This window comes from Hyposmocoma kahamanoa, unplaced genomic scaffold, assembly GCF_003589595.1.
Source record: "Hyposmocoma kahamanoa isolate Upper Pololo Valley unplaced genomic scaffold, ASM358959v1 232, whole genome shotgun sequence".
Lineage (NCBI taxonomy): Eukaryota > Metazoa > Arthropoda > Insecta > Lepidoptera > Cosmopterigidae > Hyposmocoma > Hyposmocoma kahamanoa.
The window spans coordinates 1,580,244-1,598,800 of record NW_020653750.1 but is presented as its reverse complement, the minus strand read 5'-3'; the positions used below and the strand labels follow the sequence as shown (position 1 = coordinate 1,598,800).

At 34.2% G+C, this 18,557-nt stretch overlaps 1 protein-coding gene across 2 annotated transcripts; it reads right to left on the bottom strand.

The window, feature by feature from the left end:
• Positions 1-1,112: 1,112 nt before the first annotated feature.
• On the bottom strand, positions 1,113-18,235 carry LOC113228474. 2 transcript variants are annotated; one of them, XM_026461796.1, is made up of 8 exons: positions 18,110-18,235; positions 12,790-12,941; positions 12,077-12,233; positions 11,023-11,619; positions 10,230-10,523; positions 3,697-3,802; positions 2,700-2,874; positions 1,344-1,725 (listed from the first exon to the last, which is right to left on the bottom strand). In XM_026461796.1, exons 1-7 carry the CDS (start codon positions 18,156-18,158, stop codon positions 2,709-2,711), a joined length of 1,521 nt encoding a protein of 506 aa, XP_026317581.1. In that variant the 5' UTR covers positions 18,159-18,235; the 3' UTR covers positions 1,344-1,725; positions 2,700-2,708. The 2 variants fall into 2 exon arrangements, with proteins under 2 accessions (XP_026317580.1, XP_026317581.1); XM_026461795.1 differs by having other exon boundaries at positions 1,113-2,874.
• Between the last annotated feature and the right edge of the window lie 322 nt (positions 18,236-18,557).

Below are 18,557 nucleotides of genomic sequence, written 5' to 3'. Positions count from 1 at the left end.
GTATCAGTATCTGTATCTCAGAAGCTTGCACAGACCCACGTAAGGGTTTATCAAATTTATATCAGTACACTTCAGTACCGCAATCAACGTTTGTTACGGGATGACATTCATACTGCCAATACAGGGAAATGAAAGGGGATGGAATCGATAACGGAATAAGTAGCTGAATCGACTTAGTACTCAGGTAAGTTTCTGCAGGGACAAGATATGTAAACGGGGTTTAAAGGACGCCAATTTAACTTAGATTGACTGTAGGGCCCCTCATGCTAAACACCTGCGAACGAGGGAAGGCCTCAACACTACCACAATTTGAATAATATGTTGTTACCTAGTATATAATTATAACCTTAAAATAAAAAAGCATCGCCGCAAGACGAACATTGTTGCATTTGTTAGACATACATTAGACAATTTTAATTACACACAATATGCTATGTAGTTTTTTTTTATGAATAGTGAAGTCCTTTGACAAGTATAGCCTATCCCTAGTACAATTTAAATACGTATTTACATTATTTTTAAATATATAAAGAATTACACTGCAAGCATCTGAAATACAGAGACATTTAATATCTAATAACTTAAGTTATGCAACTATTATTACTAAGTATTTGATTATCATCTAACATATCACAATAAATGACTGATCACTTTTTAATAATTTCTTTCATAGTCCGTTACTTACATATTTTGACCCTAGAAACTAAAACGACATGTCATTGTAACAAGATTGTGAGCAAAATATTTGCTGAAATAAAAAGTATATTAACTTTTAACTCGTTCATACATAAAAAGATAAAGAAGAGTACTTATTATTAATACATTTAATATATATTTATATATATACAAAGTGTTCTTTTTAAATGGGCCAACATGGAGAAATCTGAAACCATAGAAGATACAGGGAAACTATCTTAGGAACCATTGTCGTACAAAATTAATAAAATTAAGTAGTTTTTTAATGCTAATAGACTCAGTTTTTTATAGGTATGATTTCATTGTATGGGAAGATAAAATCGGGACAGCAGAAGTTTTTCATACAAAATGAATAGCATTTTATTAAAATTGACCAACTTCTGTTGTCCCGATTATATTCTTCAACTACAATAAAATCATTATTATAAAAAACCGAGACTAGAAAAACAGCATTAGAAAATAGTCAATTTTATTCATTTTGTATGAAAATTATTTTATGAAATTTGACCAACTTCGGCTGTCCCGATTGTTTTCGTCCTTTATAATAAAATGCTCCCTTCATGAAACTGAGTCGATTAGCACTAAAAAAAATTTTGATCAATTTTATTCACAACACACGCTTGATCAAAAATTTACTTATGCCAAAAAAAAAACTTAATGGTGCCTAAGACAACTGTCTCAGGCACCATTAACTTTTTTTTTGTGAAAGAAAACTTCCTTGTATTTGGTATGGTTTCGGATTTCCTCATACTGTATCATATAAAAAAACACTCTGTATATGTATAACTGAGAAAAATACCGTCAGCGCGGACAAGTAATGTTCGACTAAAATTAATATATATATAGGAAAGGTATGAGAAATTCTCACACATAATTTACAACAATATAACAATAAAAATTACGATGACTGCACAATTACTAAAAACTGTATAATGTAGACGCATTGATAAAATTATAAGTAAGGATAACAAATAACAATGTAACTGCGAAACATTAAAGACAATTAATATTCCATAAAATACGATTTATATGTCATAAATTACTTAAACAACTGTTGAACCTGAGCGCCCACTATTTTGTTTTTTATTCTCTAAATTAACTATGAATTAATCGATTTTACCGAATTCTTAAGCTTAAATGGCTAATTTTTAATACTGTGAAGCGTTTAATCATTTTGCTCAAGTGGGCATCGTAATAAGGAATTGAGTCACAAGTTCATATTTCTTGATTTTAAAAGGTCAAGCAACATTTTTAAGGTCTGTATATAAAGTTGTAGAATAATAAAAGTTAAATGGAATGATAAAAGTTAAATGATAATTAACTACTGCTATTAGTTAAATATCTATTTGGCTCACACTAGTCCAAATTACTCTTCGTACGGTGCTCTTTCAAGAAATTTATTCTCGCTGCCTTCACATTACACTCTCTTCGAGGATTTTCATTTAAACTTGAATACTAAATTGGTACAATTTAATGCGTTCAGACGTTATAAACTTGAAGACGAGTTGACAACGTAAAACATTTTCGAGACTCTTCAAAAAATTTGTTAGAAACTTTTTCAATTATTGTTTTAAACAAGTCAATGTTTGCAGACATTACAAATACGAGTAAGATCTAGAAATTGTGCGCAACATAATTGACACCAATTATTGTTTTGTTTTTTCGTTCCTCAAAAAAGCATGTGATGTCTATAACTTACTGTCGAATTCAAGTAAATTCAAAAAAAAAACAGCGACAGCTTCTTTTTATGAGACGAAGTGACGCGACGAATAAGTCGTGCACCTGATGGTAAACGACACGCCTGTCCATAACAGTTGCAGTTCCACTCAGAGCGTTAAATCGCAAACATCTGAGGAACACTGCCACTGCGCCCGTCACCCCGCTACATAAGTTGAAAAGTCCCAAGTGCATGTAATTCACCAGCACATTTAAACGAGATAAACGAGAACGCGAATAAATACCTTTTTAGCATTGTTTCATTTCATACACATAAATTATATTATACACTAACTTTACGTCATGGAGTCGTATCTAGTGTTGGGCGTAAGTGGATCGGTGTCGTCCTGCCGACCGAAGTTAAATGCGTTTTTGAAGCTATCCCGTAGTCGTTCAGTAAAAGTCTTGTAGTCGAAATTCGATTGTTGCCCGAAATCGAAATCCGCTACTTCTACTGTGTATCTGTAATAGAAATTTGTGGAGATATTTAGTGGCATAATAACCGTCGTTTTTTATACCATTAAAAATAAGTGCGCATTTGACCTCCATTTCACCGACTATCATGACATAGTGTGGGTGCACGAAACGAGTCTCCCCGCAATGACATGCGAATTTTCCTAGTACATCTGGCGCATCCTGGGCAACAATTGGCGAGTACCTTACGCCGATTGCCCAATCCTTTCATCACGATGGCAAACATATCCCATGCACAACATGCATACTCGATCGTGTTGGCGTGATCAGCGCGGTTAAGTTCTGGGCCGCGATAATATAGTGTATGCCATCGATAGGATAAGATGGATAGTGACGATGTAGTCGACGATGGAGCATGAAAAGGCCCAATTTATAGCGTTCAGGGAACAAATCTGTAGACAGAGGATTCCACTCCAATGCCGCACACCATATAAAAGTGGAATCGTAACGCTTGTGCAAATCTAGGGTATATCCACAACATTGGAGTAGAGCCTACGTCTAACACTATAATAGAAAGGGAATGGCGGAATGATTTCACGCAATTTCGTCGCTCACTCCTCTTGATGTATCCTGTAAAATATCGATAAGCAAAAACGAACTTTAACAAAAATTGAGATTTTACAACATACATGATGTATACGAATCAACTCATTATGTACATCTCACTGCTGGGCTGTGGTAGGAAACTGGTGTTCAGCTGGCCATACACAGATTGGAGGCTTATACGTGATTAAATATCGGCAAATGCATGCAATCCTCATCTGGGTTTCAATAAGAATATACGCTTAACTACAACAACATTAAACTTACCTAGAACTTTGCTGGTAGTAGGCTACACCGAAAATGACCAGAGTGACAGCCACTAAACAGAACACCACGGGCACAACGATCACCGACAGTTGCGCGTGGACCTTAGCTAAAACAAATGAAAAAATAGTCCATTTATTCTAAGAACTTTAAACAATTAGAGAAGATACATTTTATTGTTGATTTTTACTTAATAGTTTTACGTTAAACGAATCATGGGATATGATTCGTTTCACGTAAAACTATTAAGCACAAGTAACTTGACCATCGACTTCTCAAGTGGGAAGTCTCAAGTTGGAATCGTAGGGTGTATGAGTTTAATCTCTAAGTTACATACACTTGTGAAACATAGATTTAATATAATAATTATCATTTATTTCGGGCCAAAAGAAAAATATCCATAGTAAAGAAAACTTAGCGTTAGTCTCATTAAAACAAACTACGCTTGCTCTTGATTTGATGTATCCATAATTTATAAATAGGACAATCGAATTTCCCTGCAATTTAAGAAAGCTGTTGAGACTTCGCACACGGCCCAACAGCGAGATAATCTGTTTTTGCATGACGACCTGGAAACTATCCGTGTGAGTTTCCACAAACATGCCAAATGCACTACACCTGCTAGCCAGTCCCATAAACATTCTAAATGCATTATTGTATTGAATGCGCAGTGCGTCACAGGCTCATAACCTGCTCATAAAAATAACGCACACTGCTCGAATAGAAAAATTGGCTGTAAACGCTTACAGCTCATATTATATTTGCTTCAATCATATGTAGTGAATGCAACGCTTTTTAACGCTAAAAAGCATTGCATTGACTACATAAGACTCATATGATTGAAGCAAATATCTATCGTATCTACCATATCGTGCAAACTTGAGGGCCAGTAATTCTGGCATTAAAAACGTGTGACATCTTCAATTCATATTAGGTCCAGCACGGCGGACTGACGTCTAAATTGTCTCCTAAGAGGAGATCTCACTAACAGTAAGGCGAGAAACGGGTTGATGGTAATGATGAAAAGGAAAATAAAGCATTAGATCCGATTTGTATTTTATGCTACCAAACAAATCGCGCGCCTGGTTATAAGAGACAGGCCTGTCCATGGCAGTTGCAGTGTCACTCAGAACTTTAAATCGCAACGATTAGAGTGGCCACTATCACCCTGAGACATAAGTTGACAAGTCCTATAATATGTGCCTGTAATTTCACCAGCACCCTTATACTTCAAAACCGTAATGCAGAAATAGGCAAGCCCGTAGTACTTTCCTGGACGAACTCTTTCACAAGGAGCTCTACTGCTACTTTATATTCAATAAAGATATATATATTTTATATAGATATATTTTAATAAAATTCATTCATTTATCCCCTTAAACACAATTTCCAATGTTTATCATTAGTGTACCTACTTTGCTAGATAACGCGAAACTTTCCATAATCGTAACTATTTGTCACCTTTTAAAAAGACATAAACAAGTCTATTGCATGCGAGACATAAAACGAATAACAATAATCGCATATTTGTTCAGTTGTTTTAAAACTATGACAAAGACAATCAGTTACACTTATTGTCTGTATGGAGTCAATACACGTAAAGTCGTGAAAGGTATTTACTGAAAGAGAATATTTTGATGTTACGAGTTTTTTTTTTTGTGGTCTTAACTCTGAAAAAACTCTCTTTGTTTGTCATCTTGAATCCTCATATCCCGCTTACAAATTACCCCGAAATTGATTATTTATCTTCTATACAGTGTGTTAACAAAAGTACTACTCAAATGTCATATGATTACTCTAACTGTGGTAGATACTGACGGATTTTATCTAAGATACATCCAAAAATTATCAATTTTTTGTCAATTTGCCAGATTAGCTTGTCGTATTCCATTTGAGCATAAGAAAACCAATTTGCGGGAAAATATTCAACACCATGGGTTCACATCAGGAAGCAACCTCATCAATTGTATCATCAGTAACTCATTATACGTCCCACTGCTAGGCACTGACCTCTAAGAAATGGGTTTTGGCCAATGCCCGCAGGTCTGTATATAGGCGGCTAGGGGACTTAACACTTTTTCCACAGGTTGTGAACTTTCTTCGACATGTATTCCTTCCCCCTTAACTAAAGGTTTAACTACTAAACATTCACAAATGTTCAACTTAGAAATTTAAGTCACAAACAACTGCTCTTCCAATGCGATACCATTGCGTGCCTAGTATCGCAACTTGACCTTCATGCGATAGAGCACAAGACTGTGTCTGTCATTGAATGCAATTTTATCGGCAAAGTGCATAGTCAGTTTTAATTATTATCGTTATTCATTTGTTTTTATAGTCCAGAAATGGTTCGTGCAAATTGATACAGTTAACCGTAGTACAGTGTACTTACTAATTACATATGTATTGTATAGTTAAGGACTAGTAAAAACTAAAAAATATTGAATTTCAAAGAAATTTTGACCATAAAAACAAATAATAAAGCCTGAACGAACTACGAATAACAAAAGATAAGTGTTTATCAAATCATTTGAAGTTAAACAATATTTTGCCAGCGATTTACTAAAATTACAGCAGGTCGAGATAAAACTTAGAAAAATATCCATTGTATGTTAGTAAAATAAAACTTAGAGCAAGTTCAGTATAAGTCAAGATAAATAATTCAAAAACAAAATAAATTATATTATAAATTTGTACTACGCTTCAATTTGCTCTGTCCAAAATTTAAAAATAAGACTATCGCACTTAGACAAAATAACAAAAGATAACGTTTTATCAAATAATTTGGAGTTAAACAATACTTTGCAATCGATTTCCTAAAATTAGCATATGAAATAAAACTAAGAAAATTAAAGCATCAAATGACACTTGCGTCAACAAAATGTATACATAATTATGTACCAGGGGAGAGGTGTGTCAATTGTAACAGGGAGGCAATTGTAACATCTATTATTTCACGACATTTATTGACGAATAGCGGATGATCTTGGCAGCAATCGAAACTTAGTTTGATGTAGTTTTACCGACCGAACGTACAGGTAAAAATTTGCGCATGCTTTGTCACTAGATGACAATTTTAAATGTGGCAAGTTTATGAAAGTAATACTATATTAATACTATAGTAATACTATAGTAATATAAATACATCGATCAGTGGTGATTTTCGTAGAAGTCAACATCTAAGCTATACGTGCAGGTATGTGAGTTGATCAAATTTACGATGGATTTTTATTATCAAGTCTTCTTTGCCAAAAAGCGGCAGTGGTGCAAAAGTAACAAAACAAGGAGGTACAGTTGTAACAAGAAAACCGCTGTATTTAATAGGTACTTTACATATACCAATTATTTTTTTATATCAACTGAACTAAATAGAACACGTATAGTATACGATACACATTTTTTAAATGGCATTTCGTTTTTAAAAAAATAAATTCTGATATAAAGCCAGTGTCCCTGCCACTCGACACGCGCTATAGAACCGATTCAGCATAGGAAAAATTGGAATTCGAGCCTAGGTAGTATCGACTGTTAAGTGATTAGCATAAACTTCTGATAAGAGTTTATTTAATTTACTTTTTACTGTTGACGATTTTTGTTTGTTATAATTGACTCACATTGCTGTTACAATTGACCCTCTTAGTGTCGCAGTTGTAACGTTATTAGCTGATCTCAATAAGTGTCATTTTCTAGAGATTTATATACTTTTTTGTTATTTTCTTTATTTCATTTTATTGTTAAATAACTTAAAATTATTGTGGCCAAAAAGTATTGCGCTGTGTTTACTAATTAAAATATTATAAATTGATTTTTTTTGTTACAACTGACACACCTCTCCCCTACCTCATAAATATTAAAGTGTTTGTTGCTTTTCATTTACTGGTATTAGGTATATTTACATAGTATGAAATCAAAGAAATAGTCTCTTAAATATACGAAATTGCACTAATTAACGAACAACGATGAAATAACATTTATGTAAAGCTTACTCCTCCACAGTTCCCACAGTGCAAAATAAATATTGCCGTGCATTTCAGTGCTAATTTTTCTAAAAATAATGTATACATAGTGGGTACCTTATTAATAAGGGCATAAAGTATCGAAGTTTTTAATATGCTTTTAAATTTTGTAACATCCTCTTTTTTAAAAAAAACAAGCATAAACATTTCAAAATTGAAGTAATATCATTCGGTTTTTCCTGTTTTTGAAGTAATAATCTATTAGTGGAAACTATTTTTTTGCATCCAAATCGTGTACATCAGTTTTTTCAAACAAACCTACGTTTCAGGCTCTTTACATTGAAATGGTATTAATCATCAAACATTTGTCCAATATTAACGCAAATTTAGTAAAAAAAAATTAAAAATATTTTAAAAACAAATAAATTAAATAATAAATCAATTACTTTTGAAATAAAAGGGAAAAAGAAAAAAAAACAAATAAAACACATTAACGAATAGCACTGTAATGTTATGTCTGCTTGGGATATTTCATGGAAGGAAATCCCTGTTAAAATTAAGGTGATTTTTTTAAAATTTCGATGGCCACTCGTAACTTCTCGGGTTGAAAGCGGACTTCTTTTGCAAGGACCTAAGATTCGTCAAACTTAATTGAATGTGTTCATCCATAACATATTCGCAGACTGAAGACTTTTTTATGCGACGGTGCTTGAGATTAGCCATATGTTGGCGCGAGTAGAAAAGCTTCACTTCGTATATTGAATGTAAGAGAAGACTCAATCGCAGTCAAGCTAATAAACTTCTTGAGACTCGAGTTCTCTAGAAATGACAAATCTTCCTCAGGAGCTTGATATAAGTCTTGATGAACGCCTCGTTCTCGCTCGACTGTTGGGGGTTTCTTATTTAAAATTGAATGATTAACTGATTTAAATCCGAAATAGTTTCATTCCTAATGTGTAGCAATTGCGAAAACCGAACTCAATAATCTTCATGAAATGAACTGTTATAGTCATTGACCAGTTATAATCGTTAATTTCGACAAATTTGAGTATCTACACAATGAAAAGCATTCATTTATTTTTTATTAAACGTAAAATAGACGAACGCTTGACCACAATCCAACCCATCTCATGTTAAGGAAAAATAAAATATGGCTATAATTAAAAAACAAAAAATTTGAACTTCGCTGCCGTGCTTACAATATTAACAGTAAGTATGTTTGAAATTCATATAGAATTACTGTTCTTAACCAGTGTTGGGCGTTAATCAATTAAATTTCAATCAATAATTCAATCAGATTAAAAAATCAATTCAATTGAAATCAATTGCAATTGATTTTAATTGCAATTGATTTTAATTGCAATTGATTTTAATTGCAATTGATTTTAATTGCAATTGATTTGATTTTAATTGCAATTAAATTTGCAATTAAAATAAATTCCGGCCGGTTGGGGGCCCGGTTGGGGGCCCGGTTGAGGGCCTTAGTTGGGGGCCCCGGTTGGGGGCCCAGTTGGGGGCCCGGTTGGGGCCCCGGTTGGTGTCCCGGTTGGGGGGCCCTGTTGGGGGCCCCGGTTGGGGGCCCGGTAGGGGGCTCCGGTTGTGGGTCCAGTTGGGGGCCCGGTTGGGGGCCCCAGGGGCCCCGGTTGGGGGCCCGGTTGGGGGGCCCGGTTGGGGGCCCGGTTGAGGGCCCGGTGGGGTCCCGGTTTTGAAAATTGATTAATTGTTAATTGTAGATATTTGCGATTAACGATTGATCAATTGTTAATTGATGTTTCGCAATTGACAATTAATTAATTGTCAATCTTTAATTGCCAGAACAATTAAATTTTGCCCAACACTGTTCTTAACCTAAGCACGGCAGTAAGGTGAATGCGGTTTAAAATACTAATAATGTCTCTCATGCATTGCCTACGTCATAACTCTTACCACCAGATCTCAACATTATTTTCGTGGATAGTTCCGTCATTATCGTGGATACAGACATTTCAAAGCGGAATTCAGCAGAAAGTTCTTAGTCGATTCCAATATTATAATATATTATTTTACTTTTGAAAAGTAATAAACGAAATTAGTCACGGAAACAACCCCAATACGAGCAATTCTTTTAAATTGCTATATAAGAAGCGAATATTTCACGAAATCACACATTTTAAACGTGTGCAAAGACTTTGCCCAAGTTTCATTGTAATCATTAAACAACCTATAATACATATTTGCGCATAATATGCGTAATTATCAGCTAAATCAGATATGCCAAATTTAAATTGCCATATTAAAATTTAAATTGTTCTATTTTAATTTCGTATGATAAGATTCTGGTCGAGCTATATAATTGTCATGGCTATCTATGTCATAAATAGTTAACAAGACTATCGCGACGTAGACGAGTCTCCCAATATGTAAGGACTGATATTTGGTATACATTTTAAAAGAATTAATTTCGTTTAATTTTTACGTAGAAATTATTATACACGTAATCACGGACGACACAAAGAAATCGACGCAAACATGACTACATACAAAAAAATTTCAGAAAAAATTTCAGAAAAACTTAAAAAAAGATTATAAAAAAACACTTACCTTTATAAATATTGACAGTAGCTCTTGACACCACCTTTCCAAGGTCATTCTTTACAATGACAACTACAGTATGTAAATCAGTATCAGAGAAGTAATGCAGCAAGGGGAAATGATTAGTCTCAGTCCGAGCCGTATTTGGACAGGTCTCGTTGCCTGTTATATTGTATTGTCCAAGTTTATATTCGGCGCAGTAGTCAAAAGGAGGGCTACCGGAAAATTTTACTTGTAAGTTCATTAAATCGCCGTGCTGTAGCCAATTCAAGCCGGTTATGTTTAGTGGTGTGCTTATTGGTTCTGAAATTTAAAACGCAGCTATGTAATCAAAAAGTCTGTTTGCGAATGTAATACGGGACTTTATCTCTAATCAACACCAATTCAATGTACAGTCAATAGCACATCAAGCCATACACTTTTGTTCGAATATCGCCTCTAGTGCAACAGAACAAAATCTCAATATTTATCTTGACGTGCTACCGTCTGCACTATATATATTAACAGTGATAGAGTTAATTTCCGAGTGCTTGTTCTAATGTTTTCCATGAATAAAGCTTTTTTAAATTTATTTATGAATTTTTTACTATTGTTACTCTATTAGCATTGAAATTAGAAATTCAGAAAATTAATCATATGAAAATAAGATTGCATTTATATGACGTTGATGGTACATCGCCCTCGTCACATAATTAAAAAATAAATAGCTATCAATAATAGCCTCAGAACTTTAGAAATAAGTAACTATTAAAGAGTTACATAAATAATGAATAACATTACGTATTATAAAATAAGATTTCACCTCTAACTCCTATCGTCGCTTGAAAATGTCCATAAGTTTCATGAGGACCAATTGGCACATTGGAATTTTTGCAAATGAAATTCTTAGGCAGTGTTATAGTATGGTTTCCTTTAAACTTAGTCTTGTTCGATATCGCTCTTTTTGCCAGCTTGTGAACCAAATCCGTTCCATTTGTTGACTTGAGAACTGTGACAGTTTCGTTGATTGGTTTGGATTTTTCTGTGGTAGTAGTCGGGATCGTAGAGTTTGGAGATTTTGGAGTGGTTGTTGTAGTGGTGGTAGTGGGTGCGGCAGTCGTTGTCGTGGTAGTTGTAACCAACGGTGGCAAAGGATCGTGATTGGCAACTACCAGTGCATCGATGTGATGGTTGCCCATTACATCGCCATAAGTATAGTTGAACGAGAAATCCGCTGAATTATCGACGTACATACAGTCTACGAACCAATAAGTGATAACACTAGATGTATTCTTTTTCAGAAATTCTAAGTCATTTTCGGATAGTATGATGCGATGTGTAACTGTTTTGTTAACTGCTACGAAGCTGTTTTCACGCTCCGTGTTATTCTGACTTAGTAGCATTTTTCCACTAAGTGCACCTGAAATATAAAATAAAAATATTAAGTCTTGTTAAGATTGTATAAAACCATTTATGGATTATTCAAACAGACGTCCAGCTTTTCCTTGTAGTTGAGACTGCAGATTTAGTGCAACTATATTGTACAAAGTTATGGTATTCTTAGTATAAAATTTACGTAATTGTCATTTCTTTGTTAGTAGGCAGACTAATTAAATTATTACGAATTCAGTAAATTTTAAGTACAGACTGTTAAAATTACCACACTTTTTAAAACTATACAAATTACTATTTGTATATAACCAATATATAAGATTATTGTATATAACATGTTACTTCTCCTCATGACTCCTAAGGGTATTGTACAATTTGAAGTATATTACATGGTCACTAAAACTGTCATAATTTTCATGTTGTCATGTCATTGTGCTCACGGTAAACGCACAGCTATTTACAAACACTATTAAACATTCACTTACTTGTTAAATTAAAAGTATTTACTGCTGTACCAACATCAACATATAAATCAAAAATTATGCGTTTCTTAACATTAACTTTAACTGCGTATTCTCCTGCTTCATAGTCATCTTTTCCATATTGTACATTCCATTTGGTCACATTCGATGTTTGTATGAACTGTAAATAAAATATGTCATTAATATTAATATATGTTTGTATTTTCCCTTGGGTGTCATATTAATTACATGTTGTACAACACGGGTATTTGGTAGTAACGTAACTCTAGAGGCGCTACTACCTAAAGCACCATGACCATCGGCTTTTTGATTTGTTAAACCCTGAATCTCTTGTGTGGTCCCTTCAATGCTCAACTGCTGGACCAAAAAATTCATCAAATCGTCATCATAAAACACACTTGTTCAAAGTATGAATACTTAGAACTACTAATTACATTCAAAGATGGCAAGAAAAACATTAATGGCATTGTATGTAAATGATAGTCATTACTTATTTTTATTCTTGAAACCAAATCACTATTTGGTGACAAGGCCATAACACAAAGTATCCTTTTAAGTAATTGTACCAAAGGTAACTATACGACTTAGACTACCTACATGGTACATTTACATTTATAATTTTCATCTCTTTCAAAGACAAGTGGAGAGCCATAAACTCTAGGTAATCTTAGCGAAAATAAAACTACAGAAAAAAAAATATATATAATAGTACATACTGCGTCACGATGCTGTGGTTCGGCATCATCCCAGAAAACGTACTTGAGCTGAGTTGAACCATCATAATTGGATACTGTGGCTGTAAATGAAATGCTTGACCCGAGAACTGCTGGGCCAGTGTTTGATAGTGATACTGTCATGCTACCTAAAACTGAAAATAAAAAATATTTTAATATTTTTTTGTGATTTGTTCTGTGATCACGAAATATTATACTATGTTCAGGAATTTAAATGGTTACCTATCACAAGCTAGAAACATGATTTACAGAATTTTGTTTCTCCGAAAACCTTTCGATTGTTATTAAATAGATTTTGTTTCATTTGCCCAAAAACACGTTACGGTTTTTTTCATTACACCATCTAATGTTCCACTATTTTGACATATTGACAAGTTATTCTTTTCCCGATTTTTACTTCCCCAATAAACCGTTTGGCCAATATATCTAATTAAATATTTTTATTTTGTAAAAAAAAACGATATCCATGATACATTTTTGTTATATTATTTCTTATTACAAATATTAAAAGTATAAGAATGAGTCGCACAATAGAACTCGTCAAATTAAAGCACCTCGCATCTTTAGAAAATATGGTAAACGAGATGCAACTTAATTTGATCGAGTTGTAGTCGCTAGCTTTGCTCGTTCGGATCGTGCTGCTTTTTCATATACTAACCTAACCTAAACCTACAAGAGGGGGTCGTACCGTCTAGGTAATGCAACCGAATTCGGCTCTGGCATTCGCCGGCCGCAGCCGCGACACGCTCGCTTCGCTCGCTCGGCTCGTGCGGCTTTTTCATATACTAACGTAACCTAAACCTACAGGAGGGGGTCGTACCGTCTAAGTAATGCAAATGAATTCGGCTCTGGCATTCGCCGACCGCTGCCGCGGCAAGCTCGCTTCGGTCGATCGGCTCGTGCGGCTTTTTCATATACTAACCTAACCTAAACCTACAGGAGGGGGGCCGTACCGTTTAGGTAACGCAAACAAATTCGGCTCTGGCATTCGCCGGCCGCTACCGCGACACGCTCGCTTCACTTGCTCGGCTCGTGCGGCTTTTTCATATACTAACCTAACCTAAACCCACAGAAGGAAGTCGACCTAGCTAGGAAATGCAGACAACTTCGGTTCTGGTACTCTCCTCGATTCAGATATAAGTTATTTATTGAATACTCAAGACCATTGTTTTCAAATTACATTTCAGACGACAGCAAAAACATAGCACAATGGTATGACGAAAATTACGTAAGTGGACTTGTTGTGCACCAGCAAAGTACGGTCCAGAATTTTGGAGCTGTACGGTAAAATTGTATGGCAGTACAATTTCATCTAAGAATAATAATTTTGTCAAAACGAATTTTCAGCAATCTAAATTATATGGAAAACAGACAGTGTAACAAACATGATTAGACCAAACAAACTTCTGCCCAAAGAAAAAGTATGTGTAATAATATTTTTTTTATTAAATTTTTTTTTACAATCTCAAAACTAATAAATTAAAACATAGCGGTACAACAAAAACCTGAATAGGTTTATCCGTACACCGCGATTCATTGACGTGAGCTCGTAACAAAACTGGCTAACCCGTTTGCTTACGTACGCTTACCCACTACCATAAAAACAACCACTACTCGAGTAAAAGACCTGTGAACGAAAATAATAAATTATACCGAAATAGATAGATACCCTCGGAGTAGTAATACAATAAAAACAGTCACTCACTTATATAGGACGTTCAGAGTTTATTTAATAAATATGATTTAAGATTTGTTTTTATGCTGTTAGTTGTAAGGTTAATTTTTATTACTGGTGGTAGTGAATTAATTATTTTAGGTATCTGATAACTCAGTCGATTTTTACCGTATATATTATTATAACGAGGTATTATTAGTTAATAGGTTTTCGGACAAACGATACTTCTGCTGTAAGACATTTCTGTGTTGCAAATTTATACCAAAACTGTCATCGCACTAATGAAAAAAAGTCGAACCGTTTTTGGAGTAATGGAATTCGGAAAAAATAAATTCCAGTTTGTGACAGGTTACCATTTAAATATTTCGAACATTTGAGTCTGAGCACATTAAAGCACGAAAGACCATGCTCTAATATTGTCTTCACAAATTTTAAACTGTACGCCTTTCCTTATGTGTTATTATTACATAGTTTGGGTGACTTGTTCATGGCCAGGGCAACCCTACATTACTACGATCAGTAATTTAATGTATCATCACTACTTACATCTCAGTACCAATGCCAACAGAAATAAATGACTATTTTGTCTCTGAATATTTTTACGTCGTTTGGCTGGATGTGTCTACTCAATATTTTTCAACTCTTCCATCTAATAACAATGCACTCAGCATGCTAAACTCATTTTAGAAACAAATAAATAAATAATAATAAATATTAGACAACATCACATCCCAAAGTAAGTAGCTAAAGCCCTTTGTCATGGAAATCGAAATCAACAACTGTACCACAAACACCCAGACCCGAGACAATATACAAAAGTAAGTTTTCTACACTGACCCAGCCGGGGATCGAATGCGGGATCTCAGAGATGGCGACTCAACCACGGAGGTCGTCAATTTTATTTATACACATATTTATATTACGTATCTAAGAATTTAACCATTAGTAGAAATTACATAGGTCAACATTAATAGGCATTATTTAGGTGTACATGCTCCATCGCCCGCCGATCTCATCATCACTTTCCTTTACACACGTAGTGGGTGGTCAAATGCACTTTTTTTTTAATAGAAAAAATGTTCTTGGTCTCTAGATAGATTTCCTTATTTATGTCTTGAAGTACACACCATGTGTTCAATTGAATAGTGGGTTTTAAAGTAATCAAATATATTTTCTCCAGTCTGACAAATGAGTCATCGTAAAATAAAAAATGTAATTATAAATAAATATTTCATGAATAACAATAACTTGCTAGAAAAACCAGCATTAAAATGCAACAAAGTTTATTTCCAAGTAAAGTTGATAAGTTGCTACTTAACAGTTTAAAAAAACCGACCTGAAAAGTACGTGGAATTACATATAATTACCAAGTTTTATTGAAATCGGTTACCGGAAAGTGCGCAAACCCCGATTCATCCCCTAGTTCGCCACTATAGTATATAGGCATATAGGTATCAAGTCCCGACTTGACACAGGAGATAATAAAAATCGGTTCTCACTACTCAAAATATATTAAGAGAGAAAAACGCCTTGAATCGGAGAATAGCAAAATCAACCATTAATATAATTGCTCCTTATAATAAAATTTTGGCGCTATTTATAAAAATGAATCTTCATGCGTGAACAGCCACCCTTAGAGGTGGATGATTTTCTTCAACATTAAATGGGACCACTATGTAGGTACCCTCTTTCCAACAAAAAAAGAAACATGAAAATCGGTTCTCAAGTGCCGGAGTTATCGCGTAACATACATACAAAAAAACATGCAAGGTTTTAGAGCGGATCCTTAACAAACAACTGACCCAATACCTAGAAGATCACTCCATAATTAATGATCGGCAGTATGGGTTTCGTCCGAAACGATCAACGGGTGACCTTCTAGCGTACTTATCGCATATTTGGGGTGAGGCTATAGACAAACGTGGCGGGTCGTTGGCTGTTAGCCTCGATATAGCCAAAGCGTTCGATCGGGTCTGGCACAAAGCTCTTCTCTCCAAGCTCCCGGCGTACGGTTTGCCAGCCCAGTTATGCAGCTGGATTGCCGATTTCCTTCGTGAGCGGAGAATTCGCGTCGTTTCTGACGGCAGCATTTCGAGGTTCGTGAATGTGAACGCCGGCGTACCGCAGGGATCCGTCCTATCTCCCACGCTTGGGAATATTCATTGTTATGCAGATGATAGCACTGTTATAGTACCCATTTAATGGGATTATAACTGAATTATAACAAAATTGATTGCATTGGAATAAACCAAGTTAAAGAAAAAAAGTGTATATACTTATATTGACTATGTCAAAAGTTATAATACAAAAACTGATAATATTATATTTTGTTGGTAAAGAGCTTACAAGGAAAACACCTTCATGTAAATTCGAACATAAATATGTTACTCCTGGCATAGGTCTGCATCACTAAGTGTTTATAAACAAAATGCAGTTTACTACAGCATTCTTCAGGAGTGAAGGAAATCTTTAACGAATCCTGCATGTCATACATGATTTGTGAATGTCTTATAAAACAAGTGTTCAATTTCAAGTTCATCAATTTGACCAATTATCAACAGAAAACCTTCTAGTAAAATTAATTAATTGCAATATTTAAGTTAATTGATTAATCTTCTATTACATGAAGATGTTATATAATAAGCTCATTTTATTGGAAGTACAATAATTTAAATATTTGAAGTCAATTAAAAATTAACACCTTAATTTTTTTAAGTAATCAACATTTTTTAAAAACAAGTAAAATAAAGGACTTGCCTGTCTTATTCTAGTATTTTTCTACTATATTAATATTACGACTACTTGTAATCAACAAATACTTGAACAAAAACTATTATATTTAGAATCGATTAATTGAATGGAATATGTGTGTTTATAAGTGTTCTGTTCAATCAATTGATTTAGAGAGAGCGGAAGGAGGTTTCCTTCAGTAAATAGCTCTTGTGACATCATAGAGGGTACAAAAAATGTGGCATGCTTGGTTTTCATACAAATTGATGTACTTGTGGCGTCTATCTAGATATATGTCTGTGGTTAACACCATACTCTAAATTATTTTGAATTAAGATAGAATATTTGATAAAAATGTACAGCGATATGTGTTTGTGGAAAGATTACAAATGGCTAAATTCATTATATATACTTTACAGTGTGTAAGTGACTACAGACTGGAATGCATGAAATAGTTATCTAAATAATATTAGTCAATGTTTAATCAAGAGACATGCATAAGGATATTTGTAGTTATCAAACTGTTCTTGAAAATAGATAAATAAATGAATGAATATCATTGCACATGCATTAATTTGTTGCTAGGACGGGCTACCTCCATCGTCCACCTTCCCAGATCACAATAGGGTAATTAATTTTTTTAGAGAAAGTTTCTTGACACTACCTGGTCATCTCTTGATTAAGTCTACGGTTGAGCAATATCTAGGGTGAAAGGAAAATAGAAGATATCTTCTCGAGCAGGCAATCAAAAATGACAAAGAGATGCTAAGCGAAAATAAAGGTGTTAACATAATGTGGTTGCACAAATGTCAGTCATCGAGATTGTGGCTACCATACCTTATACGCAAACGTTATTGCTACATAATTAATTGTAAAAAAATAACATCGGTTGCTTACCTGTTTCAAGAAGGAACGAAAGACATATAAGCAAAATAAAATGAGCCATACTGTTGGTCGACAGAATAGTCACGCTCAAAGTGACTTACGATGAAAAGCCAGAAATTCTTAGGAACACAGGGTATAAAGATTTATCTAACAATAGTATAGATCAAAACATTTGCGTCGTCACAAAAAATGTTAGAAATTCCAGCACCGTACCAATACAATGTAATCAAAGTCAATGAGTGAATGTTAATCGAATGAAATTGAATTGAATGAATCGGTGAAAGTGACAATACTTTTTTTTATTGAGCTTTGGCTACAAAACAATGTTGACAGATTATTCATTAATAAAATTATAATCAAGAATCTCAAAACGTATTATACTGAAAATTTAATTCATGTAAGATCTGTAATTATCCATCATTATTTTTCCTCAGTGACAGTGCCATGAGTGGCCATGAAA

Excerpts from the sequence above, each read along its gene's own strand:
- LOC113228474 (XM_026461795.1), bottom strand. The coding sequence starts at position 18,158 with ATGGCTCATTTTATTTTGCTTATATGTCTTTCGTTCCTTCTTGAAACA. Across the intron at positions 12,234-12,789 it reads AACCACAGCATCGTGACGCA|TTCATACAAACATCGAATGT; the intron begins GTATGTACTATT and ends TTTTATTTACAG. Across the intron at positions 10,524-11,022 it reads AGCGACGATAGGAGTTAGAG|AACCAATAAGCACACCACTA; the intron begins GTGAAATCTTAT and ends TTTAAATTTCAG.